The sequence below is a fragment of the Colobus angolensis genome, unplaced genomic scaffold (genome assembly GCF_000951035.1).
Source record: "Colobus angolensis palliatus isolate OR3802 unplaced genomic scaffold, Cang.pa_1.0 Scaffold86, whole genome shotgun sequence".
Taxonomy (NCBI): domain Eukaryota; kingdom Metazoa; phylum Chordata; class Mammalia; order Primates; family Cercopithecidae; genus Colobus; species Colobus angolensis.
In genome coordinates, this window is record NW_012122487.1 from 3974205 (window position 1) to 3990069 (window position 15865).

Sequence of the window (15865 nt, forward strand, 5' to 3'; positions counted from 1 at the left end):
CCCTCCATAAGCCCCGATATACACAGTCAGCTTCCAGACACGTCAGGCTAACAGCGGGGCCCCTAGGAAGGGAGCCCAGGCTGAACGTCCTATAACTGCTGCTAAGATATATTTTTAAATCTACCCAGAGGGTGTTAGGGGAGTTCAACTGAAGCATCTCCCATTTCCTCCTTAGAGCCCTAGAGAGACTAATTCTCCTGCTTCCTAACTTCCTCCTCCCATCCCACCAAGCATTTTTAGGACCCGGTTCGGGTTTACTGACAATCATGTGTATAATTCACACAAGACAGGTTACAGTGGAGCATGTTACCTTTGCTAGTCAAGCATGGCTCAGTAATGCTGCTCCAGATTTTGGCCGGGAAGTGGGTTTTATTGGTGTTTGGGCCTAATGTTTTCCTGTCCGGAAACCTTCCCCTTCCCTTGATAGGGCTGTTCTTGCAAGCACCATCAGGGAAAATCTAACTTCTCTTTGTCCAGTTGAATAAATGGGTTCCAGGCAAAAACAGTTCGTTGTGTGAAGCAGACACCCTTCAGAGGGAAATGTTAGCATTGAGAGGTGGGAAGTTGCGAGTGCCCTGGAGGGCAACAAAAGTCCAAGCTAAGCCCTGGCTCCTTAGGGCGATTCCTAGTGGGCATTGCAGTGAGCATCTGCGCCTTTTTATCTGGGATACTTTGGGGAGGGACTGCTTCCTGTTTAGCAAAGACCATTATACTTTTTCGATCCTGTTGTTTTGGTACTCTCTGAAATAACGGGGGTGCTGACACCAGATAGCAGAGAAATGAAGGACTTAGGGTCTCCAATTATTTCACTATTTTCCTCTTCTGGGTTTTCTGTAGGCTAAGCAGAAGAAGGAGATAAACATTAGCAGGAGAAGCTTTTGGGAACACAGAGAAGGTGGCAGAGGTACCTGAAAGGAAGTTAGCTCCACAATGAAGGGGTTGGGTGGAAGGAAGGTGGAGAGCGCAGGAGTAGAAGTAGTGACATTGTGGTTGGAGTGCAGGGTGCTCAGGTGGGGTGGGGATAGTGAGAGACAAGGGTGAGTAAGGCAGGAGCCAGGTCCAGAAAGGCTTATAAATTATGCTAGGAAGTTGAATTTTACCTGGAAGAGTTTTAAACTGGGGAAAGCCATCTGATTTCCATTTAGAGAGTTTATTCTGGCCACATTATGGGAATTGAATAGAAGTGGTAGGGATGAAGGAGGAAGCTCAGGTGGCAGGCTGTTACCTGATCCAAGTGAGAAATGGTCAGGGTCTTGACCAAGGGGAAAGAAAAACCAATGGGATGGAGGGGCATTGGTGAATGATAGGCTCTGGGGTCGTGAGGAAAGGAGGTCAAAGATGTGTACAGGTGTCTGAGTTGGGTGAGAAATAATTGATGGTACCCTTCCCAAAAGTGGGAAATAGAGGAGAAACAGTTCAGGGGAGCGGGGAAGGCAGGTAGAGTAGAATATGACTTCTTAGCAAATGTTTATAGAGTTGGGTTGAGCAGAAAGCATAAGCCTTATTGCAAGCCAAGGACCCCAACAGCATGCACTTGCTTCCTTACAGGAGAGATTTTGGGCCTCACAAAGTGGCACCAGTGAAGGCCCACCAGTATGACAAGTTCATCCCAAGTGAAGAGAATATGGATTTGCTCACGACGTATAAGAAAGATTACAATCCCTACCCTGTCTGTCGAGTGGACCCCATCAAACCTCGGGACAGTAAATATCCATATAGCAACAAGATGGAGTGTTTGCCTACTTATAAAGGTGGGAGAGCATAGAGGGGCAGATTGGGGGAAAGACAGGCTGAGCCTGTGTGTGGGCCAGGAAATGTGTTTCATGTGCAAAGTCACCTAGTGCAAGAGTTGGCAGACTACTTCCTACGGACCAGATCTGGCCAGCAGCCTGTTTTTGTATAGCTGGAGAGCTAAGAAAGGTTAAACATTTTTTTTTGATAATTGAAAAACAAATCAAAAGGCTATCATCTGAGGACTGTGAAAATGATATAAAATTCAAAATTCAGTGTTGGTGTTTTATTGGAGCACAGCCATATTCATTCACTTACACGGTATCAATGGCTACTTTTTGCACTATAGTAGCAGAGTTGAGTAGTTGTTGACAGAGACACCACATTCTGTGAGGCATAAGACACTTAATACCTGGCTCTTATACAGAATATCTGCCAACCCCTGCCTTAGCTTGCAGTTTGAATCCTTTATTGGGGGAAGCATTTCAAGTTCAAGCTAAGTTAGTTTCTACCACTGATTAAGTGATTGATTCATTCATGTGTATAAAAAAAAATCAAAATGTAACATACATATGGAAAAGTATACAATTTATAATTATACAGATCAATAAATTTGCACTGAACAAATCCATGTAAATAGTACCCAGATCAAGAAATATAACATTACTACCCCATTTCTGTCACCCTCCCCAACGAGAATGTAACCATTATTTTAACCTTTAATACCCTACCTTAAATTAGTTTTGCCAGTTTTGAACTTTATATAAACAGGATTGCTTCTTTCTTTATTGAGTATCTATTGATATTACCTACGAGGTGTGGTCCTAGAAACTGAAGGAAGCATAATGACCTGCCCTTGACTTTCTGGCCTAGCGGAGAGACAAGATATGTGGTCATATGTGTTGTGCTAGCAGACAGCCACTCTATGGAGCTCAGCTGCAAAGACTGAGACCATGAGACTGGAGACCAGGTTTGTCATCAATAACTCATGCTTATGATACCCACCTTTGCCCTAGGGGAGGACATGCTAAACAGTTCACAGACCTCTAAATGCTGTGAAGAGAGAGGGCCACTTTTCTTTAGTCAAGCCAAGCATTTAGGGTGAAGATGGTGGTGGAGGTAGGGAGGTTGGAGGGATGTGAGCTCCTAGAAGGGCCTCTAATTCTGTCATCCTGGAGGACCCTGTGCCTAGTTGAGTTTCTCTGATTCTTCCAGGAACTGAGGACTGGATTGGCATGGGCCTCTTCAGCAATCTGAGCTCTGCCCTTTTATTTTCTTTAGCTTCCTCCTCTAACACTCACCCATGGCTACTTTTGGTCAAGCCACCTTTCGTCAGCAGTACAAAAACTGGTTAATATTCTGAATGTTATCATACCCCGAAATGGCCCCACTTCTGAAGCCTTTGTGCACATTGGCATCCTGTCCTCTGGGCTTGTCCTCTTATCTCCTCCCACCACGCTAGTCCTTGGCCATTGACATCTCAACCCTCCCTCTTACCACCAGCCCCTCCTGTGTCTGTCCCTCCCCACGGAGTCTACTCCATGGCCTATCTTTGGAGCCCATCTGCTACTGATAGCCGGGACTCCCTCTCTCTTCAGCCCTTTTGCTACTTCCTCCTGGCAAAGCCCTAATCCTGTTTTCTCCATGTCTATACCTGGGCACACACTTGAGCATATATCCAGTCTTGTCAGCTCTTACCCATTTTCCACAGAAAGGGAGCAGAGCAGTCTTCTAAACATGGCCATTTGACCTCTCCTGTGTATGAAACTCCTCAGATAATCATTTGATAAAATCATTATTTTATCAAATCATATGATCCTATTACGATAAAAACCCAAACCTTGACTGCCTCCTCTGATGCTTTGGAAGTGCTGGTGTCTTAGCCCACCTGCTCCAGCCTCAGGGCCTTCTTTCAGGTCCCTTCCTACATTTCTTTTCTGCTTCAGGGCATTTGTTTAACACATGTGATGTCTTCTACATAGAATCCCTCTGCTTCCTTGATCGAGCACTTACCCTTTCAGCTAGCCGCTGAAAGATCACATTCTGAGCCCTTCCCTATGTCAGACTGGATGCTATATGGGTGCCTCGCACTCCCCCATCTTATCATTCATTGTGTACTTTTAATGCTTCCTTTAATGGCCAGGCTGTAAGCTCAAAGGGGCAGGGATCTGTTTGTCTTTTTCTTTGCCAATTACCCTCTCACAGCAGGCACTACACAGGTGCTTTACAGAGGAGTCCATACAACCAGGTGTATGACCATGGGCAGGGTGTTGGGGGGCACTTTTGCCTCTACTGAATGCATTCTTCTCCCTTTTAATCCAGTGTTTACAAGAAGACCAGAAATAAGGCACCACAGACATTGAGCAAGTGGGATAGAGGAATGAAACTGCAGTAAGCGCTTTCCACCATTGGTGGAGGCAGTAAGGGACTCTGATAGGGCATATCCAATGGCGGACTCACCTCTCCTCTGCACTGTCTTTGTGTACCCTGTTGGTTTATGAATCTTAGTATAGGGAGAGACTCTTCAGAGCTCCTGCCTGTCAGTTCAGTTCGTTGTCTTCCACCTTTCCCTAGGTGCAGGGAGAGGTCTGCGGGTGAAAAATGCTCCTTGCTTGTCTGGGGGATTGGCAAGGATGGAGGAGGTCTACCTGTAGTATTTAAAGAGAAGTCCTCTCTACTTATCCCCAGCAAACTACTTACCACTCATAACACACACACACACACACAAACACATGCATGCACGCACACCACCACACCCCACCAGTACTCTTTCCTTAATCTCTTTCACTGCCAGTTTCCCCTGTCTCTCCCTTTGTCCATACAGCTACATCTCAGGCTGTCCTCTTCAAACTACAGAAGAGTGAGTATTCCACAGCTTAAACTGAATCATGGCTGACAGGGTTTGGGTCTCTGCCCCCACGAAATCTCATGTCAAATTGTAATCCTCAGTGTTGGAGGTGGGGCCTGGTGAGAGGTGATTGTATAATGGGGGTGATTTCTAATGGTTTAGCACCCCCCTACCCCCTTAGTACTGTATAGTGAGTGAGTTCTCCTGAGATTGTTTAAAAGCGTGTGGCACCTCCCCACCTCCCGACTCACTCTCTCTGTCCTGCTCCTGCCGTGTGAGACGTCTTCTCATGCTTTGCCTTCCACCATGAGTAAAACTCCCTGAGGCTTCCCAGGAACAGATGCTACCATGCTTCCCGTACATCCTGTAGAACCATGAGCTAGTTCAACTGCTTTTCTTTATAAATTACCCAATCTCAGGCATTTCTTTATAGCAGTGCAAGAACTGACTAATATAATGGCTGACTTCCCTACTGACAAAGTTAAAATTGGGAAAATCCTATTTTCTTTCTCACTTTCCTTAAACTTCTGGTACCTGTTAACTGCTTGCCTACTTAAACAGAGTTGATAAATGAACAACAGTCAAGTCTCAACTGGACTGCTCAGAACCAGGCATGCATAGATGGACAGGGTTTTTGTTCTTGGAACATGTGCATTTGAAGTTGGATTTCATATTTTCCTCTGCAATTCCGATTTTAAAACAAATCAGTATGTAGCTAAAGGAAACATATTTATAGTTAGATGAACCTATAGGTACCAGTTTGCAACATGTGTGTCTTACGAGGTTTTTTTTTGAATACTACTTTCTTAGTTCATTTGTGCTGCTATAACAAAAATACTTGAGACTGAATAATTTATAAATAAGACATTTATTTCTCACAGTTCTGGAGGCTGGGAAGTTCAAGATCAAGGTGTTGACAGGTTTGGTGTCCGGTGAGGGTCTGTTCTCTGCTTCCAAGATGGTGCCTTGTTGCTGTGTCCTCATGTGGTGAAAGCCAGAAGGAAAAAAGGGCCTCAGCTGGCTCCCTCTAGCCATTGTATAGCAGTGCTAATCCGTTCATGAAGGTGGAGCCCTCATGATGCAATCATTTCCCAAAAGTCCTCACCTCCCAGTACCACAATATTGGGGATTGAGTTTCAGCACATGAATTTTGGGGCACATTCAGACTATAGCAAACACTTACATTCTATTAGTTGAAGTGGTTTATTTGTTCTGTCACTCACCTGTGATAGAAGGGCTTCCCAAACTGCCTTGAATGCCCAACATCTGTATTCCCATCATCTAACACAGGGAATGACACAACAAAGTGTGTCAAGTGAGGGAATCAATGGATGAATGGTTCTGAACCATTGTTTACAAGGGTGTTGTGTCAAGTGAGGGAGTCAATGGATGAATGATTCTGAACCATTGTTTACAAGGGTGTTGTGTCAAGTGAGGGAGTCAATGGATGAATGGTTGGTTCTGAATCATTGTGTCAAGTGAGGGAGTCAATGGATGAATGGTTGGTTCTGAATCATTGTTTACAAGGGTATTGTGTCAAGTGAGGAAATCAATGGATGAATGGTTCTGAACCATTGTTTACAAGGGTGTTGTGTCAAGTGAGGGAATCAGTGGGTGAATGGTTCTGAACCACTGTTTACAAGGGTGTTGTGTCAAGTGAGGGAATCAATGGGTGAATGGTTCTGAACCATTGTTTACAAGGGTGTTGTGTCAAGTGAGGGAATCAGTGAGTGAATGGTTCTGAACCATTGTTTAAAGGGTTCCAGGTGACAGAAGTTGGAACATCTACACAAATCCCCATCCAGGCTATTACCCTATGGGTCCTGGCCAGGAGCAGAAGTGAGGATTGAGAAGGCCCATGCCACTTACCATGTGGTTGGATCTGTCCTTAATAACCCCATGCATTTGTGAGGGGTCACACCCTTATCTCTTGGTATATCACCCCTTGGGTGACTTGTTTGTGCCTTGTGAAAATTTGCTGCTTTAGTAAGTCTTTTCCATAACAATGTTCATGTTTTATGACCATACATTGATTCTCTTCCTCCTCCACCGCCCAAAAGAAACCAAAGACCAAGGTTATTAAATACATGTTTCAATGGTTGCCATCTAGATTTTGTCTATATATTCTGCTTACATTTGTTCCACAGAAAAAATATGAAATCTTTTTTTCCCCTTTTCACTCTATGGCCAGCACCTTTACTGGGGTCCAGAAAACCACCAATAAAATATGCTTTAGCAGCATTTGGTTGTAATTTGTGACATTTTCAAAACACTGTGCAATTGGAAAGATTGAGAGTGTAATTACTTGATGCTCAGCTTTAGGTTTAGGTTTAGCTGTTTTTTTTTTTTTTTTAAGGCACATTATTGAATGGAATCCCTTTTAAAGAAGTTCTTGCCAATTACCCACATGACACTCTGGCCCTGAAGGGCTTTACTGGCGTGTGAATAGTTTGTCATGTGAAATTCTGAGGTTTTTCAGGGTCCTGTGGAGGTTTTTGGTAATAAATGCTGGGTGGAGGAAGTCGGGAGGCTTGGATAACAATGTGGTTTCAACTACATTGTTGGGTATCAGAAATCACATGAGGCAACTTTGAGCTTAGAAACCTGTTTTCTTAACACTTCATCCATCACAGAAGAGAGCCAGAAAAGCCCTGTCCTCCCCACCCCCAGTACCTTGAGGCAGTGTGTAGGCATCTACAGGTAGATGCCTCCATTTAAGTGCGGCCTAGAGTCTGGGGGCGGGGGTGGGGAGGAAACATGTGGTTTATATTCAGCAAGATGTTTCCCTCCAAGGCCCCCTAATGCTTTCAAGATGCTGATAGAGCCATTAATAGCTCTTGGAGAAAGAGTAGATTTTCAATTAAGATGAAGCCAATTTTGGATAAATAGTTGGTAGTATTATCAGCCTAAAATAAACTTAAGAGTGTGCTGGGGGATGGGCGGGGGTGGATATCAGGACTTCTGGAGTGGAGGAGTAAGGAGCTTGGCAAACCCTCTTCCCAAAAAGCAATGACAAAACTGGACAAAATGGTGAAAATCAACCATTTCTAGACTCTGGAAATCAACCACTGGTATGCAAAAAATTGAGAAGCATTTATTAAAGAAAAACTATGGCACCTTGGTTATTAACACTAGGCGTCTGTGATGTTTTATTCTGGGGCTGCTTCCATCACCCCATCCCCACCCCCACTGTTTCATCTGTGTAGTGACTCTGCCTGAGCAGGCTAGTCTGTGGAAACAAGCAGCTCTGCTGTCAGTGGGGCCTGACTTGATTGGGAATGCAGTGCATACCCAGGGGTTTCAGTAAAAACAGCAGTGATCTTAATGGCAAGAAATCAGGGAAGACAACTTCTGAGTTAGTCTGAGGCTGCAGTGCTAGTTGTGGCAAGCAATAGACCAGCAAACCAGCTAGGAATTTAAGAAGGGAGATCTAGAGAATGAGATAGGCACAGTGGATCTTGATATTGATAATCTCATATGTGTTCCTGGTGGTCTGGAAGGCTGTGCACATGGGCAAGGCTGTGTGCAGGCTCAAGGGCAATCAGAGTGGAGCCCATCTATCAACTCATCATCTCTGGTTGAGTAGTCTGGAAGGCTGTGCACATGGGCAAGGCTGTGTGCAGGCTCAAGGGAAGTCAGAAAGGAGCCCATCTATCCACTCATCATCCTTAATCATCCCTGGTTAGGCCTAGTTCTTGTGCAGGGAAGACATGAGAAAGCCCAGTAGGAAGTAAAAGCCAAATCAGACTTACAAACTGCCTGATCTTTGTATGTGTTTTTCCTAACCCACACACAGTTCCACTGGCAAAGTGTGAATGCCTTACTGGCTTAAAGTTCTTAAGTTTAACTTCTGACCAGTCATGACTGACCACTAAACTATGCTGACAGAGTGACCCTTAGGAAGTCAGGCATGTTGGCTTATATCTGTAATCCTAGCATTTTGTGAGGCCCAGGTGGGCGGATCATGAGGTCAGGAGGTTTTGTTTTTTTTTGTAAAAATACAAAAAAAAAAAGAAAAAAAAAATTAGTTGGGTGTGGTGGTGGGTGCCTGTAATCCCAGCTACTTGGGAGGCTGAGGCAGGATAATTGCTGGAACCCAGGAAGGCAGAGGTTGCGGTGAACCAAGATTGTGCCACTGCACTCCAGCCTGGGCAACAAGAGCGAGACTCCATCTCAAAACAAACAAACAAAGTAAAAACAAAAACAAATTAAAAAGAAAAAGATGAACAAAAACATCAGTGGCCATACACTGCAGGGAAGATAAGACTGTATGGAATTAGTGCTGGTAAGCCACTAAACACAAGTAAAACCAACTCCCAGTGGGGATCAGAATCCAGAATTGCTGCAGCATATTATCTAAAGTGTTGAGTTTTACACAAAAAAATTGTAAGACGTGAAAAAGGGAAGTATGACCCATGAATGGAGGGGAAAAAACAGTCAACAGAAGGTATCTCTGTAGGATCCCAGATGTTGGACCTAGCAGACAAATATTTCAAAGTAGCTATTATAAATATGTTCAAAGAATAACGAGAAAGCATGTTTAAAGAAATAAAAGTATGACAACAATTGCTCATCAAATAGAGAATATCAGTAACAGGAAATATTAAAGAACCAAATGAAAACTCTGGAGTTGGAAGGGCAATAACTAAAATAAAAAATTCATTAGAGGGGCTCCACAGCAGATTTGAACTGGTATAAAAATCAGCAAAAATGTGGAGAGTTCAATAGGGATTCCCAATCTGAAGAACAGAAAAAAATTAAGGGAAAAGTCCAAACTCAGACTCGTGGAATACCATAAAGTGTACTAACATACTCATAATCATGGCCCCAAAAGGAGAAGAAGGGGGCAGAAAACTGTTAGATTAATTGCTGAAAGTTGCTAAATTTTATGAAAAATATGTATTAATAGATTCAAATGGCACAACCCAAATAGAATAAGTACAAGGAGATCCACATCTATTCACAACGTAGTCAAATTTGTTGAAAGCCAAAAACAAAGATTTGGAAAGAGGCAAAAAAATGACTCATCACGTACAGAAAAATGACATTATTATTATTTTTGAGGTGGAGTCTCGCTCTGTCTGCCAGGCTGGAGTACAGTGGTGCAATCTCGGCTCATTGCAAGCTCCACCTCCCAGGTTCACGCCATTCTCCTGCCTCAGCCTCCTGAGTAGCTGGGACTACAGGCGCTCACCACAACGTCCAGCTAATTTTTTGTATTTTTAGTAGAGATGGGGTTTAACCATGTTAGCCAGGATGGTCTGGATCTCCTGACCTCGTGATCTGCCCGCCTCAGTCTCCCAAAGTGCTGGGATTACAGGCGTGAGCCACTGCTCCCGGCCCAAAAATGACATTATTAATGGCTAAGTTCTCTTCAGAAATAATGGAGGACTGAAGGCAGTTGGCTGCATATTCACAGTACTGAAAGAAAAAAGTCTATCCGCCAAGAATTTAATATCTAATGATACTATGATTCAATAATGAAGGCAAAATACATTCCCAGATAAAGATGGAGAGAAGTTACAGCTACCTAGCTTGCAAGAAGTACTAAAAGAAATCCTTCAGGCTAAAAGGGAATGATACCAGATGGCAGCACAAAAGTAATAAAGTATATTACAAAAAGTAATAAAGCATACTGGTAAATGTAATTAGGTATTAAATATATACTTTTGTTTTCTTCTTAAATCATTAAAAAGGTATTTTTTCTTTTAAAAGACAATTACAGACTCAATATTTATAAAACTATGGGATTCTGGGCATTCAAAGTTGGTGTAACATCAGAAAACCAATTTATACCACATTAATAAAGTAACAGAAAAAAGCCACTTGGTTGAGAGAAAGCATTTGACAAAGTTCAACACTCATAAAAGCTCTCAACAAGCTTAGGACTAGAAGGAAACTTCCTCAGCCTGATAAAGGGCATCCACAAAAAATCTGTACTTGTAAAACATCATACTTAATGTGAAAGACTAAATGGCTTCCCCTGATTGAGAACAAGGCTAGGATGTCAGCTTTCACCACTTCAACTCAATACTGTATTGTAGGTTCTAGCTAGTGCAATAATGTAAGAAAAGCAAGCGGACAAGTAAATGTATCCAGGCTCGAAAGGAAAATGCGAAGGTGTCTTTATTCTCAGACAACATGATCTTGTATGCAGATAACACAAAGGAATCCACAAAAATTACCAGAACTAATAAATGAGTTCAGCAAGATGTTAGTACTGAACAATATATAAAAATCAATTGTCTCTATATTCTAGCATGGACAGTCAAAGTGGAGTCAAGAAAATTGTTCTCTTTCTAATAGCCTCAAAATTAATAAAATACTTGGAATAAAATGTAAAAAAACAAGTGCCAGTCTTGTATGCTGAAAGCTACCAAACATTGCTGGGAGAAATTAAAATGTGAACAAAAATGGTGGACATTCTGTGTTCATGGATTGGAAGATTCAGTACTATTAAGGTAGGGTTGTCCCAAGTTGATCTGTAGATTCAATGCAGTTCCTATCAAAATCCCAGCAGACTCCTTTTCCTTTTTAGAACTTGGCAAAGTAATTTTAGGTTTTATGTATGAAATCAAAATAAACTGGAATAGCTGATAGTATTTTTGAAAAATAAAAACTAAGTTGAAAAACTTAAACTTCCTGATTATAAAATTTTAGTATAAAGCTACAGCAATTGAGACAGTTATACTGACACAAAGACAAGTAAAATGACCAATGCAACTAAGTTGAGAGTACAGAAATAAGCCTTTATGCCTCTTGTGATTGACTTTTCACAGTGGTGCCTAGGCACTTCAGTGTGGGAGAGGATAGTCTTTTTGATGAACGGTGCTGGGACAGTTGGATATCCACATGCAAAAGGATGAAATTACCTCATCCAAACCCAAAAGAGTCAGAAACCTCAATGTAATAGCTAAAACTATAAATGTTTCAAAGTAAAACGTGGGAGAAAAATCTATGATATCTTGGGACAGGCAAATAATTTAGGTATGGCATCAAAAGCATGATTTATTAAAGATATTATATATGGGACTTTATCGAAATTCAAAACCTTTGGGCACTTAGAAACCATTAAGAAAATGAAAAGGGTCAGGTGTCAGGTGGGTGTTTTGTTAAAATAATAAGAAAATGAAAAGAGAAGTGATAGACTTGGAAAAAATATTTGTAAATCACATACCTGGTGTAAGATTTGTATTTAGAATATGTAAAGAGTATGCAAACTCAGTAAGACAATCTAATTTTAAAATGGGCAAAACATTTCAATATTTTAGCAGTGAAAGCACATGAGGAGCTAATAAGCACATGCAGAGATACTCAACATCATTAGTCATTAGAGAAATGTAAATGACACTGCAAGATACTACTAAATACCCATTGGAATGTCTACAATAATTTAAAAACACAGATGATAACAAGTGTTGATGAGGACATGGAGAAATGAGAATGTTCATACATTGCTGGTGGGATGTAAAATGGCACATCTACTTCTTCACTTTGAGAACATTTGGCAGTATCTTTTAAAAAAAGCTAAAGATAAGACTTTTCCTTGCAACCTAGAAATTTCAGTTTAGTATCTACCCAAGAGAGATGAAAATATATGTTCACACACTTCTTGACAAAGGCTCATAGCAGAATTTTTTTATAATAGCCAAAGAGTAGAAACAACTCAAAATGTCCATCAATTGGTGAATGGATAAACAAAATTTGGTATCATGTAATATTATTCAACAATAAAAAGGTGTGAACTACGGATATAAGCTACAATATGGATGAACCTCAATTACATTCACTAAGTGAAAGAAGCCAGATGCAAAATGCTACATATTGGGTGATTCTATTTATATGAGAAGTCCAGGAAACGCACAGATATAGAGACCAAGAGCAAATTAATGGTTGCCTGGGGTTGGAGATGGGAGTAAAGACTGACTACAAATGAAGATAATTGGTATTTTTGGCATGATGCAAATACTCTATAACTGGATTTTGGTGATGGATATACAACTCTATAAAAGTCACTAAATTGTATACTTAAGATGGTATGTTTTATTATGCAAATTAGACTTCAATAAAGCTGTTACAAATTGTGCCTGCGGACTCCACTAGTGTTGGTGTATATACCCAAGGCTCCTCAGAAGCTGCTTTTTTTTCTAACCTTTTGTAAAGTGGTAAGCAAGAGAATTCCCTATAGATTTAGAGGGCTCACTAGCACTACTTTAAACCCGGTAATTTATGGGCCCAATGGGGCAACCTAGGTCTTGGATGTCAGCCAAGTATTTTGAAAGAATACCAGCAGTGCCAAGGCAGTTGAATCACATGGTTTGTTGTCCCATTTTTCTCACCTAGACGTTCAGTCTTAGTGCTGGCCCTGAGGGTCTGGGTGATAAAGTCAGTTTCAAAGACTTATAGTGCTGTCTGAAGAGTGTCTGGTCCTCAAGATGCCTGGAGGCCATCTCTACTGCCTATTTCCTTGGAGTCCAGGCCTCCCTTTGTGTTGGCAGTTCTAGCCCCACAGCAGAGGTTCCTTTTGAGATGGACATCTAGAATGGCCAATTCTTTTCATTCTTCAAACATTCTGAAGTTGTTTTCCTCCTGCAAATCTTCCCTTTGATTATTTTTTTCTTTTACCTTTATTCCATGTGGAAATATAATGCCCCTAAGTGTGATATGAGGTGTCAGAAGAACATGGCTTTGGAGTCAACAATACGGTTTAAATTCCAACTCAACTCGCTAGGCATGTGACTTTTGGGCAAGTTTCTTAGCTCCTCTGAGCCTTGTTTTTAGAAATCTGTAGAATGGAGAGAATCATACCCATCACAAAGGGTTAGTGTGAAGATGAAACAAGATCATGTATGGAAAGACTTGAGCACAATTGACCGACATGTAGTTGGTATTCCTTAATTGTTAGAACCAGAGAGTGGGTCAGATCGTGGGCTCTGGGTCTGAATTTGTATTTGTGTTTTTCCACTTCTAGCCAAGTGAGCTGGGACAAATTCTCTCATTTTCTGTGCATCTGTTTCTGCATCTATAAAACTGGCATTGATAGTACCCACCTTATTAGGACAGTCTGAAGATTAAGTGAGTTGATATATAAAGCACTTAGAACACTGCCTGTTATGTAATAAATTTTATACAAGTGGCAGCCACTCTTCTCTCACCAGCCAATACCATGCCCTATTCCTTTTTTTTTTTAAATTTTTTTAAATCTTTTTAATTTTTTTTTTCCTATTCCTTTGGAGCAACATATTTGATATATGTGGATTAGATGTGAGGATTACAGGGACACAGTGGGCTGTCACCCCACGGATGACCAGGTAGGCCTGGTTCGTCTGGCTGGTGGCCCGCCAGTGGTGGGTTGTGAATTGCTTATCTCACTACATCAAGTGGTAGCAGGGATGTGCTCTGTCGTTCCTTTGTCTCAAAGACTACTTCGTTGGAGACTGGCTTATGACCTTCGGGCTCTGTAGAATATCTGCAAGTTGGTTGACTTGATTTATTATTAATTACTTCTTCTGCTTTAATTTCAGCTGATTATTTGCCTTGGAACCAACCAAGGCGACAGCCACTTCGTCTGGAACACAAATACCAGCCAGCATCAGTCAGGTTTGATAATAGGACCACACACCAGGACGATTACCCCATAAAAGGCCTTGTGAAGACCATGAGCTGTAAACCTCTGGCCATGCCAAAGCTCTGTAACATACCCTTGGAGGATGTGACTAACTACAAGATGAGCTACGTGGCCCACCCTGTGGAGAAGCGCTTTGTGCACGAAGCAGAGAAGTTCAGGCCCTGTGAAATCCCCTTTGAAAGCCTTACCACTCATAAACAATCCTACCGGGGCCTGATGGGTGAGCCTGCCGAGAGCTTGAAACCTCTAGCCAGGCCCCCTGGGCTAGACATGCCTTTCTCTAACACCACTGAGTTTCGAGATAAGTACCAAGCTTGGCCAACGCCCCAGATGTTCTCCAAAGCTCCCATCACCTATGTCCCTCCCGAAGACAGGATGGATCTTCTGACAACAGTGCAGGCCCATTACACATACCCTAAGGGTGCCCCAGCTCTGTCCTGCCGACCTGCACCTCAGATTAGGAAAAGCGGTCACTTTGAAGGCTCTTCCACCACCAAGGATGACTACAAGCAGTGGTCCAGCATGCGCACAGAGCCAGTCAAGCCCATTCCCCAGCTGGACTTTCCCACCGAGCCCTTGGACTGCCTGACCACCACCCGGGCCCACTATGTGCCCCACCCGCCTATCAATACCAAAAGCTGTAAGCCTCATTGGTCTGGCCCTCAAGGAAATGTCCCTGTGGAAGGCCAGACCACCTACACCATCAGCTTTACTCCCAAGGAAATGAGCAGGTGCCTAGCTTCATATCCTGAGCCTCCTGGCTACACCTTTGAGGAAGTGGATGCTTTGGGGCACAGGATATACAAGCCAGTTTCCCAGGCAGGCTCTCAGCAGAACAACCATCTTTCTGTGGATGATTCAGAAAACCCCAGCCAGAGGGAGTTGAAAGTGTCAGCCTGATTTTGAAAAATTGTAATTTAGAAATTACACAGTACTTTTAAAAGCAGACAACTGAGAATTATTTGTTGGATAAAAAAAGAATTCCCTAAAATGACAGAAAAAAACAAAAAACAAAACAAAACAAAAAACCTTCACCACTTCCAGAGCACTTGAATAAAATGAGAATCACTAGAATCACTTGACTCAGGGAAAATGACATTTAATCACCGGCTAATTAACTCCCCTTAACTTCTCCTTTACTGCATCCCCACTCCGTTTCAGGTCCTTTACTTTGTGCTTATGGAATCAAAATTGGTCTCTGAGGTTTTCTCTGATCCAGATGTATTTTATGAATTTAATCATTATATGAACTGACATAATGATTAACCCTTGCCAAGTATGAAGCACCAAAGAATAAATTTTATTTTGGGGGGAATGAATCTGTAGCTCTGTGTGTTTATACCCATGTGCTGGCTGTGCAGACAGTAGTCTGTATTGCTTGGGACCTTTGGGAGATTTTATGCTAGCATCCCCATTGTGTGTCAGTATTGGTGGAGGTGCCTTGGGCCTGGTCTGGTGTCTTGTTTTGGGTTCTCTGTGTGCAGGGCTGCTTCACAAACCATCCTTCTACCTCTTCACTGCATGACATACCAGCAAGAATACTGCTGTTCGATGGGGTGTGGATGTCTGTGGTCACAGGTGATGGAGGGAAAGAAAGAGGGAGGCAGGGATGCATGAACCTACCAGACCTCTCCCCAACCCCAAGCCGGTACAGGCTA

The 15865-nt window shown here is 42.3% G+C and overlaps 1 protein-coding gene across 3 annotated transcripts in view; it reads left to right on the top strand.

The window, feature by feature from the left end:
- The window catches only part of SAXO1 (stabilizer of axonemal microtubules 1), a 132381-nt gene extending 116859 nt beyond the window's left edge, over nucleotides 1–15522 (top strand). For 2 of the 3 annotated variants that reach the window (XM_011930362.1, XM_011930361.1), the window contains exons 3-4: nucleotides 1549–1751; nucleotides 14104–15522. In XM_011930362.1, coding sequence (XP_011785752.1) covers nucleotides 1549–1751; nucleotides 14104–15107 — 1207 coding nt within the window. In that variant the 3' untranslated portion in view covers nucleotides 15108–15522. The remainder of the gene's footprint in view (nucleotides 1–1548; nucleotides 1752–14103) is intronic. The other variant, XM_011930363.1, reaches the window with a different exon arrangement.
- Nucleotides 15523–15865: the final 343 nt, after the last annotated feature.